Below are 15,137 nucleotides of genomic sequence, written 5' to 3' on the forward strand. Positions count from 1 at the left end.
ATGAGCTCTGTAATAATTTAAACAATCCTCACTCCTCTGTGGAGCCTCTGTGTTCTTCCTGGATAATGTTTATGTGCATTTGTGTGAACAACGTGTGCACAGAAGAAAAACCAAAAGTCCAGCTTTAAATTTTTCCTGGGACGTTGAGGACTGTAGGAGGCGATAACAAAGACGTTCTTTGTAAGCAATATAACTATCGATCTTGTGCCACAGTGGTTTTCTGGCTGCCCAAGTCAACAACTTGTTGCTTCTGTGCATTTAATCATGGTGCAGTGCCCAAGAGTTAAGGCGATTGACTCTTTAGTCAGACAGGTAATTGCACGTGTACATCAAAGTTAATAGTGGCCTTCCAGAATGATAGAATATTAAATGCAAGGGAATTGTTTGGATCAATATTTGTTTCTTACAAACTTCATAAACAGCAATTGCCAAATAGGTGGTAAGCACCTGGTCAATAAGTGTGTCGGGATTGTGCACACTGCTGCTTTGAACCCTTCTGAGTATGAGGCTGTATTAGCGAAGGTAAGAATACTCATTCAGCTCCAGTTTAATTGCATCTATGGGGCAGTTTCTGTAGGTCACAAGGTGCGTAGCATCCTTTCATGGACTTCAGGAGAGGGCTGGGATCAGACCAGTTCAAGAGAAGGAGGCAGTAAGCCCACAGACTCATTTCCTCCACTAGAACCAAGCCCTTGATTGTTTCCTTCTGGACAAGCTCAGGGCCTGGTACAGACCCTGCTATAGAGCAGGTGCTCAATACATATTTGTTAGATAGATAAATCATTTGATACTTTGATGAATGAATGGACAAATAAATGTATATCAGCTGCACCCACTCACACTTAGGTGTATTGCCTGGGAAGATGAGTTTATTACTAACAAGTCCACTTCAGGACCCCCTGATTGAAGAGTGTGTCTTCAGCAGGTTTTAATTCCTGTCTAGGAAGTGGAGTGTTCTCTTTCTTTTTCTTGGCATGCTCAGGGAGGACAAAGAGGAGACATTTGCCTTCAGCTTCATACCATTCTTTACTCGAAGGCATTTTCTTCTTGTTCAAGGGCCTTGGAGAGCCTTATTTCCCAATTACTATTTTTAATGGGCGCCTGCATTAAAGCAACTACCTTAACTTTCTAAAATGCATGTTTTTCTAGAGGAATCCAAAGCATATCCTGACCCTTTAAAATCACAATTCTGAGTACTATGTTACTAACTTTCCTTTAGGGTGAATGTCTCCCCCAAAGCCCCACATGGCTAACGTACTAATGTACATGGCTAAGAAGTCATCTTCCCCATAAAGTAGTTATATATTAGGTATGTATTTAGCATCTAAAAACTGATAACCTGACTTACATTGGATTAAACAGAAGATAGTTTATTTTTCGAATGTGAGGTAGGTGACCTGTTCAGAGGTGGGTGATACAGGACTAGTGTAACTCCAGAGGGAAAATGTCAAGTGTTTAGGCTCCTTCTATCTTTTTGCTTTTGCATCCTTAGAATATGATTTTGACCTCATGCTCTCAGAATGGGTATCTTCCAGAGACAGTGATTCTGCATTTTGGGCAGGAGGAATAAGGCTTTGTGGCAGAAAGGCCGCAGGGACATGCTGTCTAAGTCTGCCTTCTTAAAAAACCTTTCCCAAGGACATCGTTTACATTTCTTCAAGATTAACTGGGCCGCAAAAGCGCTCTGACTGTAGGGGAGTTTGGGATGGCAGGGATTTTTAGTGGGGCGTATTGCCACTCTATGTACTTTACTCCTCCCTACCCTCCAAAAACAACTGGTTCAACTTACAAGGAAGAAAGCAGAGTAGATGTTGAGTACAAATTGGGAGTACCTGCTACAACTGCTGTTCTAGATTGATAGCTTGATCTATTAGCCAAGGACTGGGCTGCCCCCCAAAACTACAATTGAGAAGTCACTAATTTTTAAAATGAATTTTGGTGTGTTCCTATGTAGATCCTACCTAGTAGTTATGAGAAACTATTGGATTCTTTATAGATCTGAGTCTGATTACAAATCATACTATTTTTATACCATTTTTTAAAATCTGGGAAATTGCAACACATTTTCCATTCTTTGACCTGTTAGCAATCCAACTCTTAATTTTTTTTTTATTCCCAATCCTGGAAAACTAGTGGACTCAAACTTTATTTGCCCAGCTTACCTATTTTCAATTGTTCTGTTACTAGACTGAGAGTTTACACTGGGTGAAAAGAATACTGTCTGCTCCAGATTCTACTTACTTCAGGCACAGTGAACAACTCCAGACTTCTCCGACTGTTTGATTGAAACAGTCAGATTTTATTCTATTGAGTAATAGATCTGTACTCTCATAATTTGGTTTCTGTGTATAGTTCTATATTCCCTTTAATTTTCATAAATAATTTCCAAATGTATACAGTAGATTATTCCACCAAAGTTAGAAAATATTACTCCAGTTATACATAAAACAAGAAATATCTACTATGTTAATACACTTATTTTCTTGCTCTTGTTTAATGTCTCTTTAGGCTATTTAATTCAAAAATGCCTTAACATCACTATTTTGACAAACTGGGGAAAAAAAGACAATTAAAATAAGAGCTAAAACTTCCTCCACTAATCAGTCACCGTACCTCAGATGTCTGTTAACAGTATGAAGTGTAGGATTCTAGGGCAACGCGGATAACTGAGGAATAAGTTGAAATAAATTATAAGGTTTTGTCACAACCCTATTATTTAGCTCTGGGGACTTTTTGTTCTTCGTTATCTGACATGACAATCTTCAGCATAGAAAATGTGCAGCTTCCTTAAACATGACTCACATGAGCAATAAACCTTTAAACAAAAAATAGGCTGTGAACACAGGCTCATGGTTTTCCTTCCCCACACTTCACACATGTGACTGTTACTCACCTTTACTGTTTAAGAGTATGCTTTCCTCCTCTGTGAATATAAATGCATTTTACATTGATTAGGATTTTCACATGATGCTCCAGAGCACAGCTTTACAGTTAACTTTTCTTAAATCTGAATGCAATACTGACTGATGACAGTGGTTAATACTGTTGTGAACCTTGAAAGGAAAGCAAACATTTTTTGCCAAAATGTACATAATTTTCAATTTCTAGTGCTAGCAAATGTTACTTACTACAAAATTAAAAAAAAAAATTACTTATATTTTTCTAAAAGAAAGAAAAGGAAAAGCCTCACGTATAAGTTCAAATTCTTCCTTGTTGAGCTGATTATCTTTGGCTTGTATAGTGGTTTAGGTGTTTCTTTTTTTTTTAGTGCTGTGTAAAGGTTGGTTCAAAACTGTAAACATAAAAGAGGTCTTTTTAAAATCTCTTCTATTGATTGGCTGGGAAGGTTTGTGTTTGGGGGGATCTCTTGCAGTTTCTCTAGAGACTATTTATGTAAATTGAAAAAAAATCAGCATTACTTGAAAATATAACTAAAACTGTGATTTAACAGTACAAAAGAGGGTACTGTCTAATCCCTCCAGTAGGAGATTGCTTTTCTTCATGATCCGTTGCTTCCGTACTGTTTCTGGTGCCTTCTGCTGAAGGAGAAAAGACCCACCTTTATTCTCTTTCACCATGCCTGTTTGCTTGCCTCTGAGAAGCTAGGCGGGAAATAATCACTGAAATGAGTAAATTTCAATAATACTAGTAAAATGCATGACTGATAAGATCTTCAAGTCTCAATGGGACAACAGTGACTATACCAAACTGTGATGTACATGGGATCCTGAAATGAGAAATTGAGAATTTGGCATAGCATAGCAATGTGGATGTGACTTCTCTGTGGCTCGTCTACATACTACTGTAAATGTTTGATGGAATGAGATAGCGTGTGATTCCCAAACTGATGATTTTGTGAAGTAGGTAGGTTTTTCTGCATGATCCTTTGAATTTTTTCTTTGGCAGATGGCAAATCGAAATGTTGCCAAAATGAAAGGCTACTGATTATGTTTGCAGTTGATCTACCATTGGCCATTAAACTATCCAGTTCTCACCACATTTTAAGTTGGTGTTTGCTATGCTAGGAAGTAACATTATTTTGAAGCAAACCACTGTGAATTGGACTAACACAGTTCCATTCTCAGTATCTGGCTCCTAAATTTCATTAATGAGTGACATTTTGCATTGCACAGAAAATTGCACACTATTTTGGCTCTCCATCCTTAAAAACTAGAACAGCAAATTCAGTTCTAAGTATTTAAGGGTAATGGTAGATGAGACGTTTATTTCTTCTCTCCATTTGGATATAAAACTTTCCCTTAAGTCTAGGAATGTTTCTTATATCTTTTTGATTAGGTGCCTAAAGCAATCTGAGGGTAAACTATTCATTTGAAAATAATATACAAGGCAGTCATCAGGTATGCATTTAAAAAATCATCAGATATGCTTTTGTTTTAATACCTATGATGTCTTAAATATTGAAGACCACACCATATGCCTAATGAAAGCTTCATTAGGAAGACATTAGTAGATTAATTCCACTTGCTGGGTGGTTTATTTTACTTAGAATGCAATAAGGTAAGTTCATTAGTTTGCAGACGTAATGTTTTCTACGGTACCTCAGTGCAACTAGGAACAATTCCACAGAGGTCTACGGATCCACTAACACCTGTCAAGATAAACACACACGTCTCTGGGGGAATCATCTCAGCAGCAGAACAGAGAAAACCTGAGGAAAGTAATTCTTTCATGAGAGAAAAAGAAGACAGATTTTTTAAAAAGCTGATTAGTGATTTTTGTATTTTTATATAAGTTTCAAAAAATATATTCTCTCTTTTAAGAATAAGTGTTTCAAAGCATATACTACTCATTTTGAAATACGTATTTGAAGAGCTTTGAACTATATGGAATGATCATTCAATTTGAATTGAGCTACTGGAAGTTTTTCCGACACCTATAGCCAAGTCTCTCATCCATCCCAGAACAAGTATATTACATTTTAAGTTCTGCTATAGTGATATTATTTGAATGGTTATAGTTAAAATGGTGCCAGAATTTCCATTATAAAACCCTATTTTCAAGGATTTATAAGTTGGCTATAAATGTTTGCTCTGCAATTCAACTTGGCAGCAAGCATCTTTGCTTGGTGGTATTTTTTTTTCCTTTCACATAGTATGGGAAAGAAAGACATCTGTTTATAATATGAGTAGGAAAATATGACAGTGAATTCCCTTATTCTTCATAACTAATTTATCATTCGAATCAAATTTCAGCCAAAGTTTCGTATATATTTTAGGCGATAAAAGAGCTAACCAAAAGTCTGCAAGGATAATTTGAAGAGAATGTGTTTCCTTTGCTGGTTTGGATTATTTTAAACTCCTAAACATGGAGATAGGCTTAACCAGTTATTTGCATATTTCATTCATTCAGCACGATGATAATATGAATATACTCTTCCATGTCCTGGGCATTTTTTTTTCAGTTATTTGTGATAGTCTATAGTTTAGAAAGTAGCAAATAACTGGCGGAGTTCAGAAAATTTTCCAGCAATTTGGCAGAAAAATGAGTGGGGTGCTAAGAGGGGTAGGAAGGAGAGAAGGTCATTTACAGAGGGACTAGCATGGGCAATGGTAAGGAAGTGACAAAATGCAGTGTGTTTAGGGACGAGAGATGTTCACGAGGCTGGAGTGTAGGATGTTTGTGGCAGACGTGGCGGAAGTTGAGATAAAGATGAGACTCGAGAGAGGCAGGTTATAGGCAAATTTTGAAGGACTTAATATGCCGTGCTGAATGAAGCTCTTTGACCCACTTGGAAAACCAATCTTTGTAATGGGATAGTCACGCTAACTGACCCATAGTACTGACATCAAAATACCACTCTGACAAAATGTGTAATCTAATATATTTGTCCTAAATTGGACGGGGATTAAATTATAGGTCCCAGGTAAACCTATTTAGAGATTCGATTCAAATCGCTTGATTAAATTCCTTTCAGTGAATTCAAATGGCAGCATATGCTCCAGTATATATATTCATAAAGATAGATCGAACTGGTTTATGCTCCGAGTGCTCGGGCATTCAGGAAATTGAACTCACGGTATGGGCATGAAGTCTGGTTCCGGATTTGAATAACTGTATTTACTAGGGAATTTGCAAATTATGTCTCAGTTTTTATATCACCTTACTTGCTTACTTGCCTTATAGCAGTCCTTCCAACTCCAGTTCCATTCTCAGCAATCCTATGTTTCTCTCTTCTGCAGTGGTGCATACATATGATACACTGTGCTGGTGGGTGCAGGCAGACAGATTCCAGCTTGTCAGTTTTTGTCATTGGTCTTTCCCATAGCTGATGCTGGTCAGACTGAAGACCTAAGATGCCAGGACCTGAAAGGGACTTCTTTTCTTTTTTCTCTTCTTTTCTTTTTTCCCATCACCACACTCCTTTCCTTCCTTCCTTCCTTCCTTCCTTCCTTCCTTCCTTTCCTTTTCTTTCCTTTTCTTTTCTTTTCTTTTCTTTTCTTTTCTTTTCTTTTCTTTTCTTTTCTTTTCTTTTCTTTTCTTTTCTTTTCTTTTCTTTTCTTTTCTTTTTTAATGATGCCTGACAGTTTGAACGCAATGACCAGTATAAGGTTTTAAAATGGAAACAAGCATTCTCACCTGTGTAAGGCTACATGGCTAATAAGTTTAAGGAAAGTCAGAATTGAACCCCAATGTGTAGTGCACTCAGTCCTGTAGGAACTAAGTCCTGTCTCTAGCCATTGGCCAGGCTAACTGAAGAGCTCAAATTCAAAAGACGGTAAGGGAAAAAAGATAGTTTTTTCTAAGTGGAATAAAGGGAATTTACAGTTACATGGTGTGAAATGAGAACCTGTAGGTTTACATGATACACATCTTGAAGTCTTTAAAGAATGCTTTAAAGAAGAGATCTGGGAACAGCACTAGTGTCTATGTTTAGAGTACACAGCCCAGGAGATGGAGTTACTGCTAAGGAGCTTGACTAGAAAACTCTCTCTGCGTTGGTCAATAACATCTGTGTTCAAGGCTTTGGCATTCAGACAGAGCAGTGGTTCTGAAAATCTGGTTTCCATGGGCCAGCAGTATGAGCGTTACCTGGGACCCTGTTAAAAATGCAAATTATCAGGCCTCTCTACAGAGCAAGAGAATTAAAAGCAAAGCAGTCTAGGGTTTAATAAGCTGTTGTAGTGATTCTCAGGCACGCTAAAGTTTGAGCACCCCAGATTTAGAGAAACAGAGACTGAACTAAGAAATGACTGGGGAGGTGGCTGAACTTGACTGAGTAGGAAGAGTTTGAAATAGGGCTAAATTAAAAAGGACATTCCAGCTCGTTACCATTATGTCTTTAGCAGCTATTTAAAATCTGTACACACGAATAAATGACAATAACTTACATTTAGTGCTTAATACATTTCGAAGGCTGTTCCAATTCCATTACGCAGTGTTATAATCATTTTACAGAAGAGGTAACTGGGGCAAGGGTCCATAACACCCAGTGTCACATGGATAATAATGATGGAGTCAGGTTCAGACTTACAGCTGGCATTCAAGCTACATGTTCTCCCTCTACATTATGAACATGTTCACATCAAAGGGCAGGAACCTAGGGAGAGTTTGTCGGCAACACAAGTTCCTTTGAATAACTATACAAATGATATAAGATAACGGTGATCAAAAGATAGCATATGATTGGTTGGTGCCAAAGCAATGCCCACAACACTTAAAGATGCAGTTAATAATGAAATTTCTATGACCCTGCCTTGGTGCTTAGGGAACAAATTTTATGTAGGATGTCATAACTGAAATTTCTATTTAAACTTAAGTGGGGCAAGAGAAAAGAGAGAGAGCTTGCAACAACTTCAGTCCTAAACACAACTAGCCATGACTGAATAAATCTCTGCGTGTTTCATGAAGCAAACCAAAGGCTTTAGTGTATTTTGAGTGAACAGAGTTTCATGGTGGCTCATGTAGGGTTCCCACGAGTTCCCCTCATTTGTTATGTCAATGTGGAGGTTCTGAATTCACCAGTCTACATCTATGACTGTGTCATGGGTGGTGGGAGATGAAAGTGCACTTCTTGATAAGTAAACACTTTATAAATAAATCTGGCTTTTTGGTAATGTTACTACTTCTGTGGGCCTCAAGTTTATCATCTGAAGAGCTTGCACTACAAAATCTCCAAAGATGCTTTAACTCGCTGGCATCTTTTCTCCCTTCCTTCCTTCCTTCCTTCCTTCCTTCCTTCCTTCCTTCCTTCCTTCCTTCCTTCCTTCCCTTCTCTCAGTGTTCTTACTCATCTGATCTATTCTGATCTTTTCTCAGAACACCTTTAGGGACCGGCAATAACCCAGAAAGGTAGAAGCATCAGAGGTTTGTCTTTACAGCTTCACAGACAGCATCCTCTCCTGAGTCTCTCCCTCTTTACTCTCCCTCAGCCCCAGTTCAGAGATGCAGGTAGATGGGCATGTGGGGTCGTTTTTGCCTTTCCTTTGTGCTGACAGCAGCAGCAATGCAAAACGCAAGACTGACACTCTCCTCGTTTTTAATTTTTAAAAGATTGGTGCTGCCTGTGGGTTTTAATATACTTCCTTTCTGCTGTTTTTAGTGTCTACTTTTCTATTTAAAAAGCTTACTACTGAGCAGTAACAATTTCCAATTAAGTCTTAAGAGAAACACAGAAAGGTTGAAAGTGTCTGCTTGACAGCCATCCTGTTTCTTGAAACAGAAAGGTGGATTTTACAAATTTGAAAACATAATTTGAAATGACCCGTCCTTTTCCATTTCTGTGCAACCTCCCCCTTCTACTCGCTCTCCTGTTCTCTCTCCTTCCATTTCTTTTGTTTTGTCCTCTCAGCTTTCCACCCCGTCTCCCATTCCTTAACACTGTGGTCTGATATAGGCTACCTTCTTGTTCATTATAAATCATCAGCTATGAGTGAGTCTAGAACAGCTCCCCCTGAACAGCTGTTAGATGCTCTTGGTAGATCTGGCACCACCCCCCCCCCACCATTGTCAGAGGCAGGTGAGCGTAAACCGCTCTTCCAAGCTTTCCCATGGGTCAGAGTGGATGTAAGATGCACACCAACTTTTGCTACAGAAACAGACATTTATTAATAAGTAGGTATGACATCTTACAGCCTGTTCTGGAAGCTGGATGAAGTCCCAGCTGGTGTTGCATTTAGGTACCTGAAAAAAGTCTTGGAAATTAGTTTTCTTGAACAAATACGGCAGTATTTCAGTGGCAGCATCCAGATCATCATCTGTCAGGATTAGATGACTGAGGTTTGTTAGGGATCAGAGAGAGCACTCAATTCCTATAGTTTCGTGATGACTAAATGAGCTAATACATTTATGCTTCTCAGAGGTGTGCCTGTTACAACTGTGTTAGTTCTTATTATTACTAATATGGTACCATTCATTACGGTAAAGAGTGAAAGGCCTCTTGGATTCACATACTCTATTCAAACAGAAGCAGAGCGTGTTTATCAAAAAATTTGGCCAATCCATCTATCCTGAATGTTAATGGTTTCACCAAAGAGAACCCATTCCTAACCTCCATGAACCAGTTGACAAGCCATTTATGTCCCCGATAAGAACCTGTTTCCAACATACATTGTAATTAATGAGTAAAGCCACAATGTGATTAAAGACCACGATAGCACAAGACTTCTAGAAGCTACGCCTGACTTCTGTAATCCTGCCTGAGATGTTGGCGCATCCATTCCCAATGAAGGCAACTGCTTCTCCTGAGACACAGAACGACACTAACACACACTGTTATTACATTGTCCATGGTGAAATATCTAACAGTAAATTATAGGCAGTTGAGCACCATGTCTCCTCCAGCCAATTTTTTACTCACCGATGAGTAATTTATCAGTTTCCTTTAGATACTGCACTTCCAACCACGAGGCCTGACCTGCCGAAGAGACACAAAGAGTAAGCACAGGCTTTATTTGCTTCATCCAGTTTGGGCATGAGTTTGCTCACAAGACTTTTCTCCACTCTCTAGACAGAGAACTGCTCCTTGTTGCACCAAACTGCAACCATTTATAACAACGATTGCAGCATCGGTATTGCCGAATCCACCCTAGAATCTCCTACGTATTGCACAGGTGCCCTAGACATCTGCCTGGAAACACTGGAGCTACCGTTTCTTCTTTCCAGGCAGCCTTAAATGTGTGCTCTTTAGCCCTTGAGACTCCAGTAAAACTGAGATTTCTGGCCTGTCCTTTCCCTAACCCAGCCTTCACCTGCCAAAGCCTGAGACAGTATAAGACAGTCAGGGGAGCTTTTTTTTCATTGAATGCTCTTGGGAAGATTCATCAGAATCTTCTACACTTAATCTATTCCTATGGCTTTAATTTATACAAATCACTCCACAAAGCCCCAGCCCCATCCTTCCCTACTGACTCAAGAAAGTAACAAATCCTTGTTATTCATGGATATGACTGCACCTCCTCCCTGAAATCTGTAACCCTCAAATCAACACCCATGGCACTAAGGTGGTCATTAGCAGACACACAGTGGAGTGGGAAAACCTTTGTGTCCCCAACACCCATGTTCCCAGCTGAGGTCAAACAAGGCAATGCTCCACCTTCAGCTCATACTGTTCACAAGTGCCCTCTGTGTGGTCTATGCAGTGCTATATTTTTCACATTTTTTGTGCTTTTTCTTGGTGATTTTGCTATTTAAAATGGCCCCCAAACATAATGCCAAAGTGCTGTTTCATGTTCCCAGGGACAAGAAGGCCATGGTATACCTTAAGGAGAAAGTAATTATAATAGATAAGCTTTATTCAGGCTTAAGTTGTAGCGATGTTGGCCATGAGTTCGATATTAATGAATCAACAATATATATTTAATAAGATGTCTTTAAACTGAAAACACATAAAATAAGGTGGTATACCCATCTGTTGATAAAAATATGACTGGAGGCTTGCAGGAACCTAACCATAGGAGCAACGGTCCAGCATTTCCTAATTCAGTGTTCACAGTGACTCTGCAGACCGTAACTACTGCAGATGATGACAACTGGCTGTATGCATTAAGAAACTAACTTACATTTCACAAATGTCAGGCACTAGAGAGAGTACAAATGAAGATTTGACCCCTCTCCCCTTTAGGAATCTGCCGTCTAGTTAGGGAGGAAAGGACCAATCATCACCACAGATGAGGGTATCAGAGAACAAGGCAATGCTCTCCCTTCCTATAGATGGAAGGGAACCAAATACAGATATAACCAAATATAGATGGAAGAGAACCAAAACGGCTGATCAGCTCAAATATGTTAGACCCATCTGGAAGGAGAGACACATTGCCTTCATTGTGGGAAGTGTGTGATATATTGTAAAGCACTCTCACAGTAAATATTGCATTATATCCTTCCTGACCTGTGAGATTGTTAGGAAAAATAGGAACATGACTATTTTATAAAGGAAGCCACGGAGGCTGGTAGAGAGGCTAAGTAACTAATGTGGCATAACCAGTAGATGGCAGTGCCAAGAATGCAGCACCGATTGCCCTGCTTCCTAATCCACTTCTCTTTTTCCTTTTGAAGCTTACTGGCTATTTTAAAAATGAATACTCACAATCTTTGACTAATGAATTAAATTACACCTGCTTAAAAAAGAACAAGATGAAGAGGGAATGGCCGGAGGAGAAGGGTGGGAACAGGGCATGGTGGAAAATGCTAGATTTGGGTCCTGTTGGTCTTGGAGCAGCTGTGGGAGGTTGGGAGACATGGCACATTTAAGTAGATAAAAGCTGTTTCCGTTAGTGAACTACTGAAGTATTATCTTTTTAGTAGAATCACATAAACTTTTGACAAAATGTGAGGCATTGGATTGCTACACATTTGATTTGGTGGCCCCTGGACACTGGTAACATAGTGACCATCAGAGTCCTAGGGTTGACTCTTTGAATGAACTAGGGAACAATACATAAGTCAAAATGACCACTTGGGTGAGTGGGTGATTTGAACAAATCCTCCTAGAGTTATGTTTTTTTTTTCCTCAGTACATAACTTTCTATTTGTTGATATAAGGAATTATATAGACAGTGAGGAGCCTGTGAGAAATAGTGCTTATTCGGATTTGGTTTCCTTTGTCTTTACATAGGAATGAAAAAAAATGTCCAGCCACTAGACATGTCATAGTTGTTACTATCTTTTAGAAACCAGGAACTGTTTCAGTCATAGTCCTAAATCCTATCTGCTACCCTCCAGTTCCTGTGGTCCTTTGCTAAGTCCATTCACTGTGCTGGATTTTTACTCTTAGGTGCCTCTTGGCTTTGCTGGTCTTCCAGGACATATGGCTTTCAGTTAAACATTCTGCATTTAACCAGTAGACTGTAAGCGTCCTCTCTTCCTTGGGGGCGCTGGATTTAGGAATTTTTATTTCTTGGTGCTATTTTCCTTATGAAACATGATGAGAGAACGGCAGAACTCCACCCTTAATAAGAGATCATCATAGCTGGGCTTCCGTAGCGATCTTGAGGGTTCTTAAATATCCCTAAAATGTTTGACCAAAACACAAGCTGTCGCATTCAGACTGTCTCTCTCTTCGGGCATCTTCTTTCTCACCTGTCTCTTTTCTCTCTTTTAGTCTCCCTTTTTCTGTCTCTTCCTCAGCTGCCAGATTCTCTCATTCTTTTTTCCTCCTTGTGTATTTTGGTTCCCTGCACTTCCACTGCCTTCTGAGATATGATATTGTAGTGGGAAGGAGGACTCCTTGTTATGAGTAATATGTGTAATTAACAGATCATCAGAACCGATGCTTGAGTAGATGGTGTCAAACCATATTTGGCAGATTGGGTTTGAACACCTGGCAGAACAAGTTTGGTCCAATAAAAAGCCGAATTCTTTCCCTTTTAAGAGCTCTCAAGACACTGGTTACATCTAAACCATAGGGGTAGGGGAAAGGTGCCATTTGGCGTTGTAATTCAGATGGAGGGATCACCTGGCGGACGAGGGAGAGTTGCTTTTTAGGTGTTCCCTGCATCGCCGTACACGTGTCCTTTTGATGTGTGGAGAATGCACGGGAGAGGCAAAGCAGGGCGATTTTTGTGGGAAGCTAGACCAGCCTCCCTCGTTACATAGGCTCGTCCTCTGCATTGCATCCGAGCTTCAGTGATTTGCTGTTTGGAGACTGCAGATTTGCATAGAGCCCCTCGCTTCGCCAGCGTGTGTGGTTTTTCTTTTCTTTTCTTTTCTCTCTCTCTCTTTTTTCTTTTTGTTTTCCTTTCCCCTTCCACTCCTTTGTCTGCTTTTTCTTTTCCCTAGCTCTCTTCCCCTGTTCAATCCCCGCTTCCTTCATAAGGGTGCACTCTTTCCTCTGAACCCCTCGCCGGGCGTAAGTGTCAGGAGGCGGCGGACGCGGAGATTGCCTCGGGAGCAGGCGATGCGCGCCGCTGCTCCGCGCGCTGCCCGGGGGAGGCTGGCGCAAGCAGGCGAGCCGGCCCGGGCTGAATGGAGGGAAGGGGCTCCTCGAGTCCATGGGGTCTGCTTCTCCCTTGAAAGGAGGTTGGGCCGGCGAAGTGGCCTCCCCAGTCCCCACACACAATGCTAAATGGATTTACCTAGTGGATTCGCGGTGGATGGCTGTCATGTAGAAGTGAGGACCCTCCGGGAGGAGCTTTAAACATTTTCCCCGCTCCCCACCCCCCGGCACGCACTCTCGCCCGAAACTCTTTGGGAGTATCTCTCGAGAACCTGGAGCCCTGGAAATCTGGGAGCAGCCGCCCGCTCCGCGCTTGCTGTTCCCCGGGGCTGCCTTTCTGGACAAGCCCCCATCAGCTGCATTCGCCTCGGCTATGTTTCGGATTCTTTGGGGTGCAAGGCACGGCGGACTCCAGGACCCCGAGAAGACTGTCCGAAGGAGGGAGAGAATGGGTGCCCTGGCGCGGTGAGGCGGCCAGCCCCGCAGCCCACCCTGAGCCGCCCGCTCCCCGGCGCCCTCTCCGCTCCCTGCGCCCCAAACTTTGCCTCCCGTGGCGGCTGCCCCTCGGCGGGCGCCCCGCCATGTACCAGAGGATGCTCCGGTGCGGCGCCGAGCTGGGCTCGCCTGGGGGCGGCGGCGGCGGCGGCAGCGGCGCAGGGGGGCGCCTGGCCCTGCTCTGGATAGTCCCGCTCACCCTCAGCGGCCTCCTAGGAGTGGCATGGGGGGCGTCCAGTTTGGGAGCGCACCACATCCACCATTTCCATGGCAGCAGCAAGCATCATTCAGTGCCTATTGCAATCTACAGGTCACCGGCATCCTTGCGAGGCGGACACGGTGGGTCTGCGATGCCAAGTTCTCGCGGGTTACACCCTCGCTCCCCCGCTTCAACCCTGAGCTCGCTTCTCAGCCCTTAAGGCTAGGAGAAATGGGAGCTCGAGAAAGGGAGGTGCATTTGGGTGTGTTTGATGGGAGCCACTTATCTCTTTGAAGACAATAGAAAGGGGATGGGGGAATGCGTCGCGGGTGTTTGTGGTGAGGGGTGGGCGGGGAGTTCTTTGCCGGGGTGCCGGGAGAGAAACGTGGGCACCTATTGAAGGACCACCCCTGGCCGGGCTCCTGGGCCCAGCGGGAAGGGGGCGTTACTAGAGAGAAGGTCACTCTGTGTGGCCGAATGGGGACCTGAGTTCCTGAGAGAGGAGAGCTCTGCAGAACCTTTTGTCCGTGCTGTGTGTGCTGCCCCACCTCCTGTCCGTTTTCCCTGGTCTGGGGGAGAGAGAGGTTCCAGCCCTCACATTCCTCCAAAGAGTACCCAGACTGCAGCGACAGTGAGGTGGTACGTCCAGGGACTCACTCAATAGGAGCCTAATTCCGTTTGCCCCACCTCTTCCCTTAATTAAGAAGGTGGGCGGGTAATGGAGTAGCCCTCTCTAATGCTTGCCAGACCCTACCGAGGGGACCTCTGACTACCATCCCCTTTCTCCCATCCCACACACTTCTGCACTTCTTTTTGGATCAAGTATTTTGGAAAGCTATTGGGATAAGAGAGGTCCTGCTTCCTCCTTATTTAGTGCTTTAGTGTTTAGTGCTTCCCAAGGAGGGCAGGTGGGTCAGGGCTGGCTGGTCTAAGCCAGGTGGTCTGCCTGGAGGAGGAGAAGTTAGAGCAAAGAGAAGCTGTTCTCCTCACCCAGAATTCCTTTGTAAAGAGCAGACTGTGGATATAAGCCTTGGTTAGCAGATTGCTTTT

General features: G+C 42.2%; 1 protein-coding gene across 25 annotated transcripts in view; it reads left to right on the top strand.

The window, feature by feature from the left end:
• Positions 1-15,137, top strand: part of NRXN1 (neurexin 1) — a 1,020,679-nt gene that overhangs the window by 612,590 nt on the left and 392,952 nt on the right. Inside the window, exon 1 of one of the 25 annotated variants that reach the window (XM_031467017.2) lies at positions 13,058-14,227. The exons of 21 other annotated variants lie outside the window; for them this stretch is intronic. In XM_031467017.2, coding sequence (XP_031322877.1) covers positions 13,975-14,227 — 253 coding nt within the window. In that variant the 5' untranslated portion in view covers positions 13,058-13,974. Of the gene's footprint in view, positions 1-13,057; positions 14,228-15,137 lie in introns of those variants that run through there. 3 more of the 25 variants (XM_031467018.2, XM_031467016.2, XM_031467019.2) reach the window with 3 other exon arrangements.

This window comes from Camelus dromedarius, chromosome 15 (assembly GCF_036321535.1).
Source record: "Camelus dromedarius isolate mCamDro1 chromosome 15, mCamDro1.pat, whole genome shotgun sequence".
Classification (NCBI taxonomy): Eukaryota; Metazoa; Chordata; class Mammalia; order Artiodactyla; family Camelidae; genus Camelus; species Camelus dromedarius.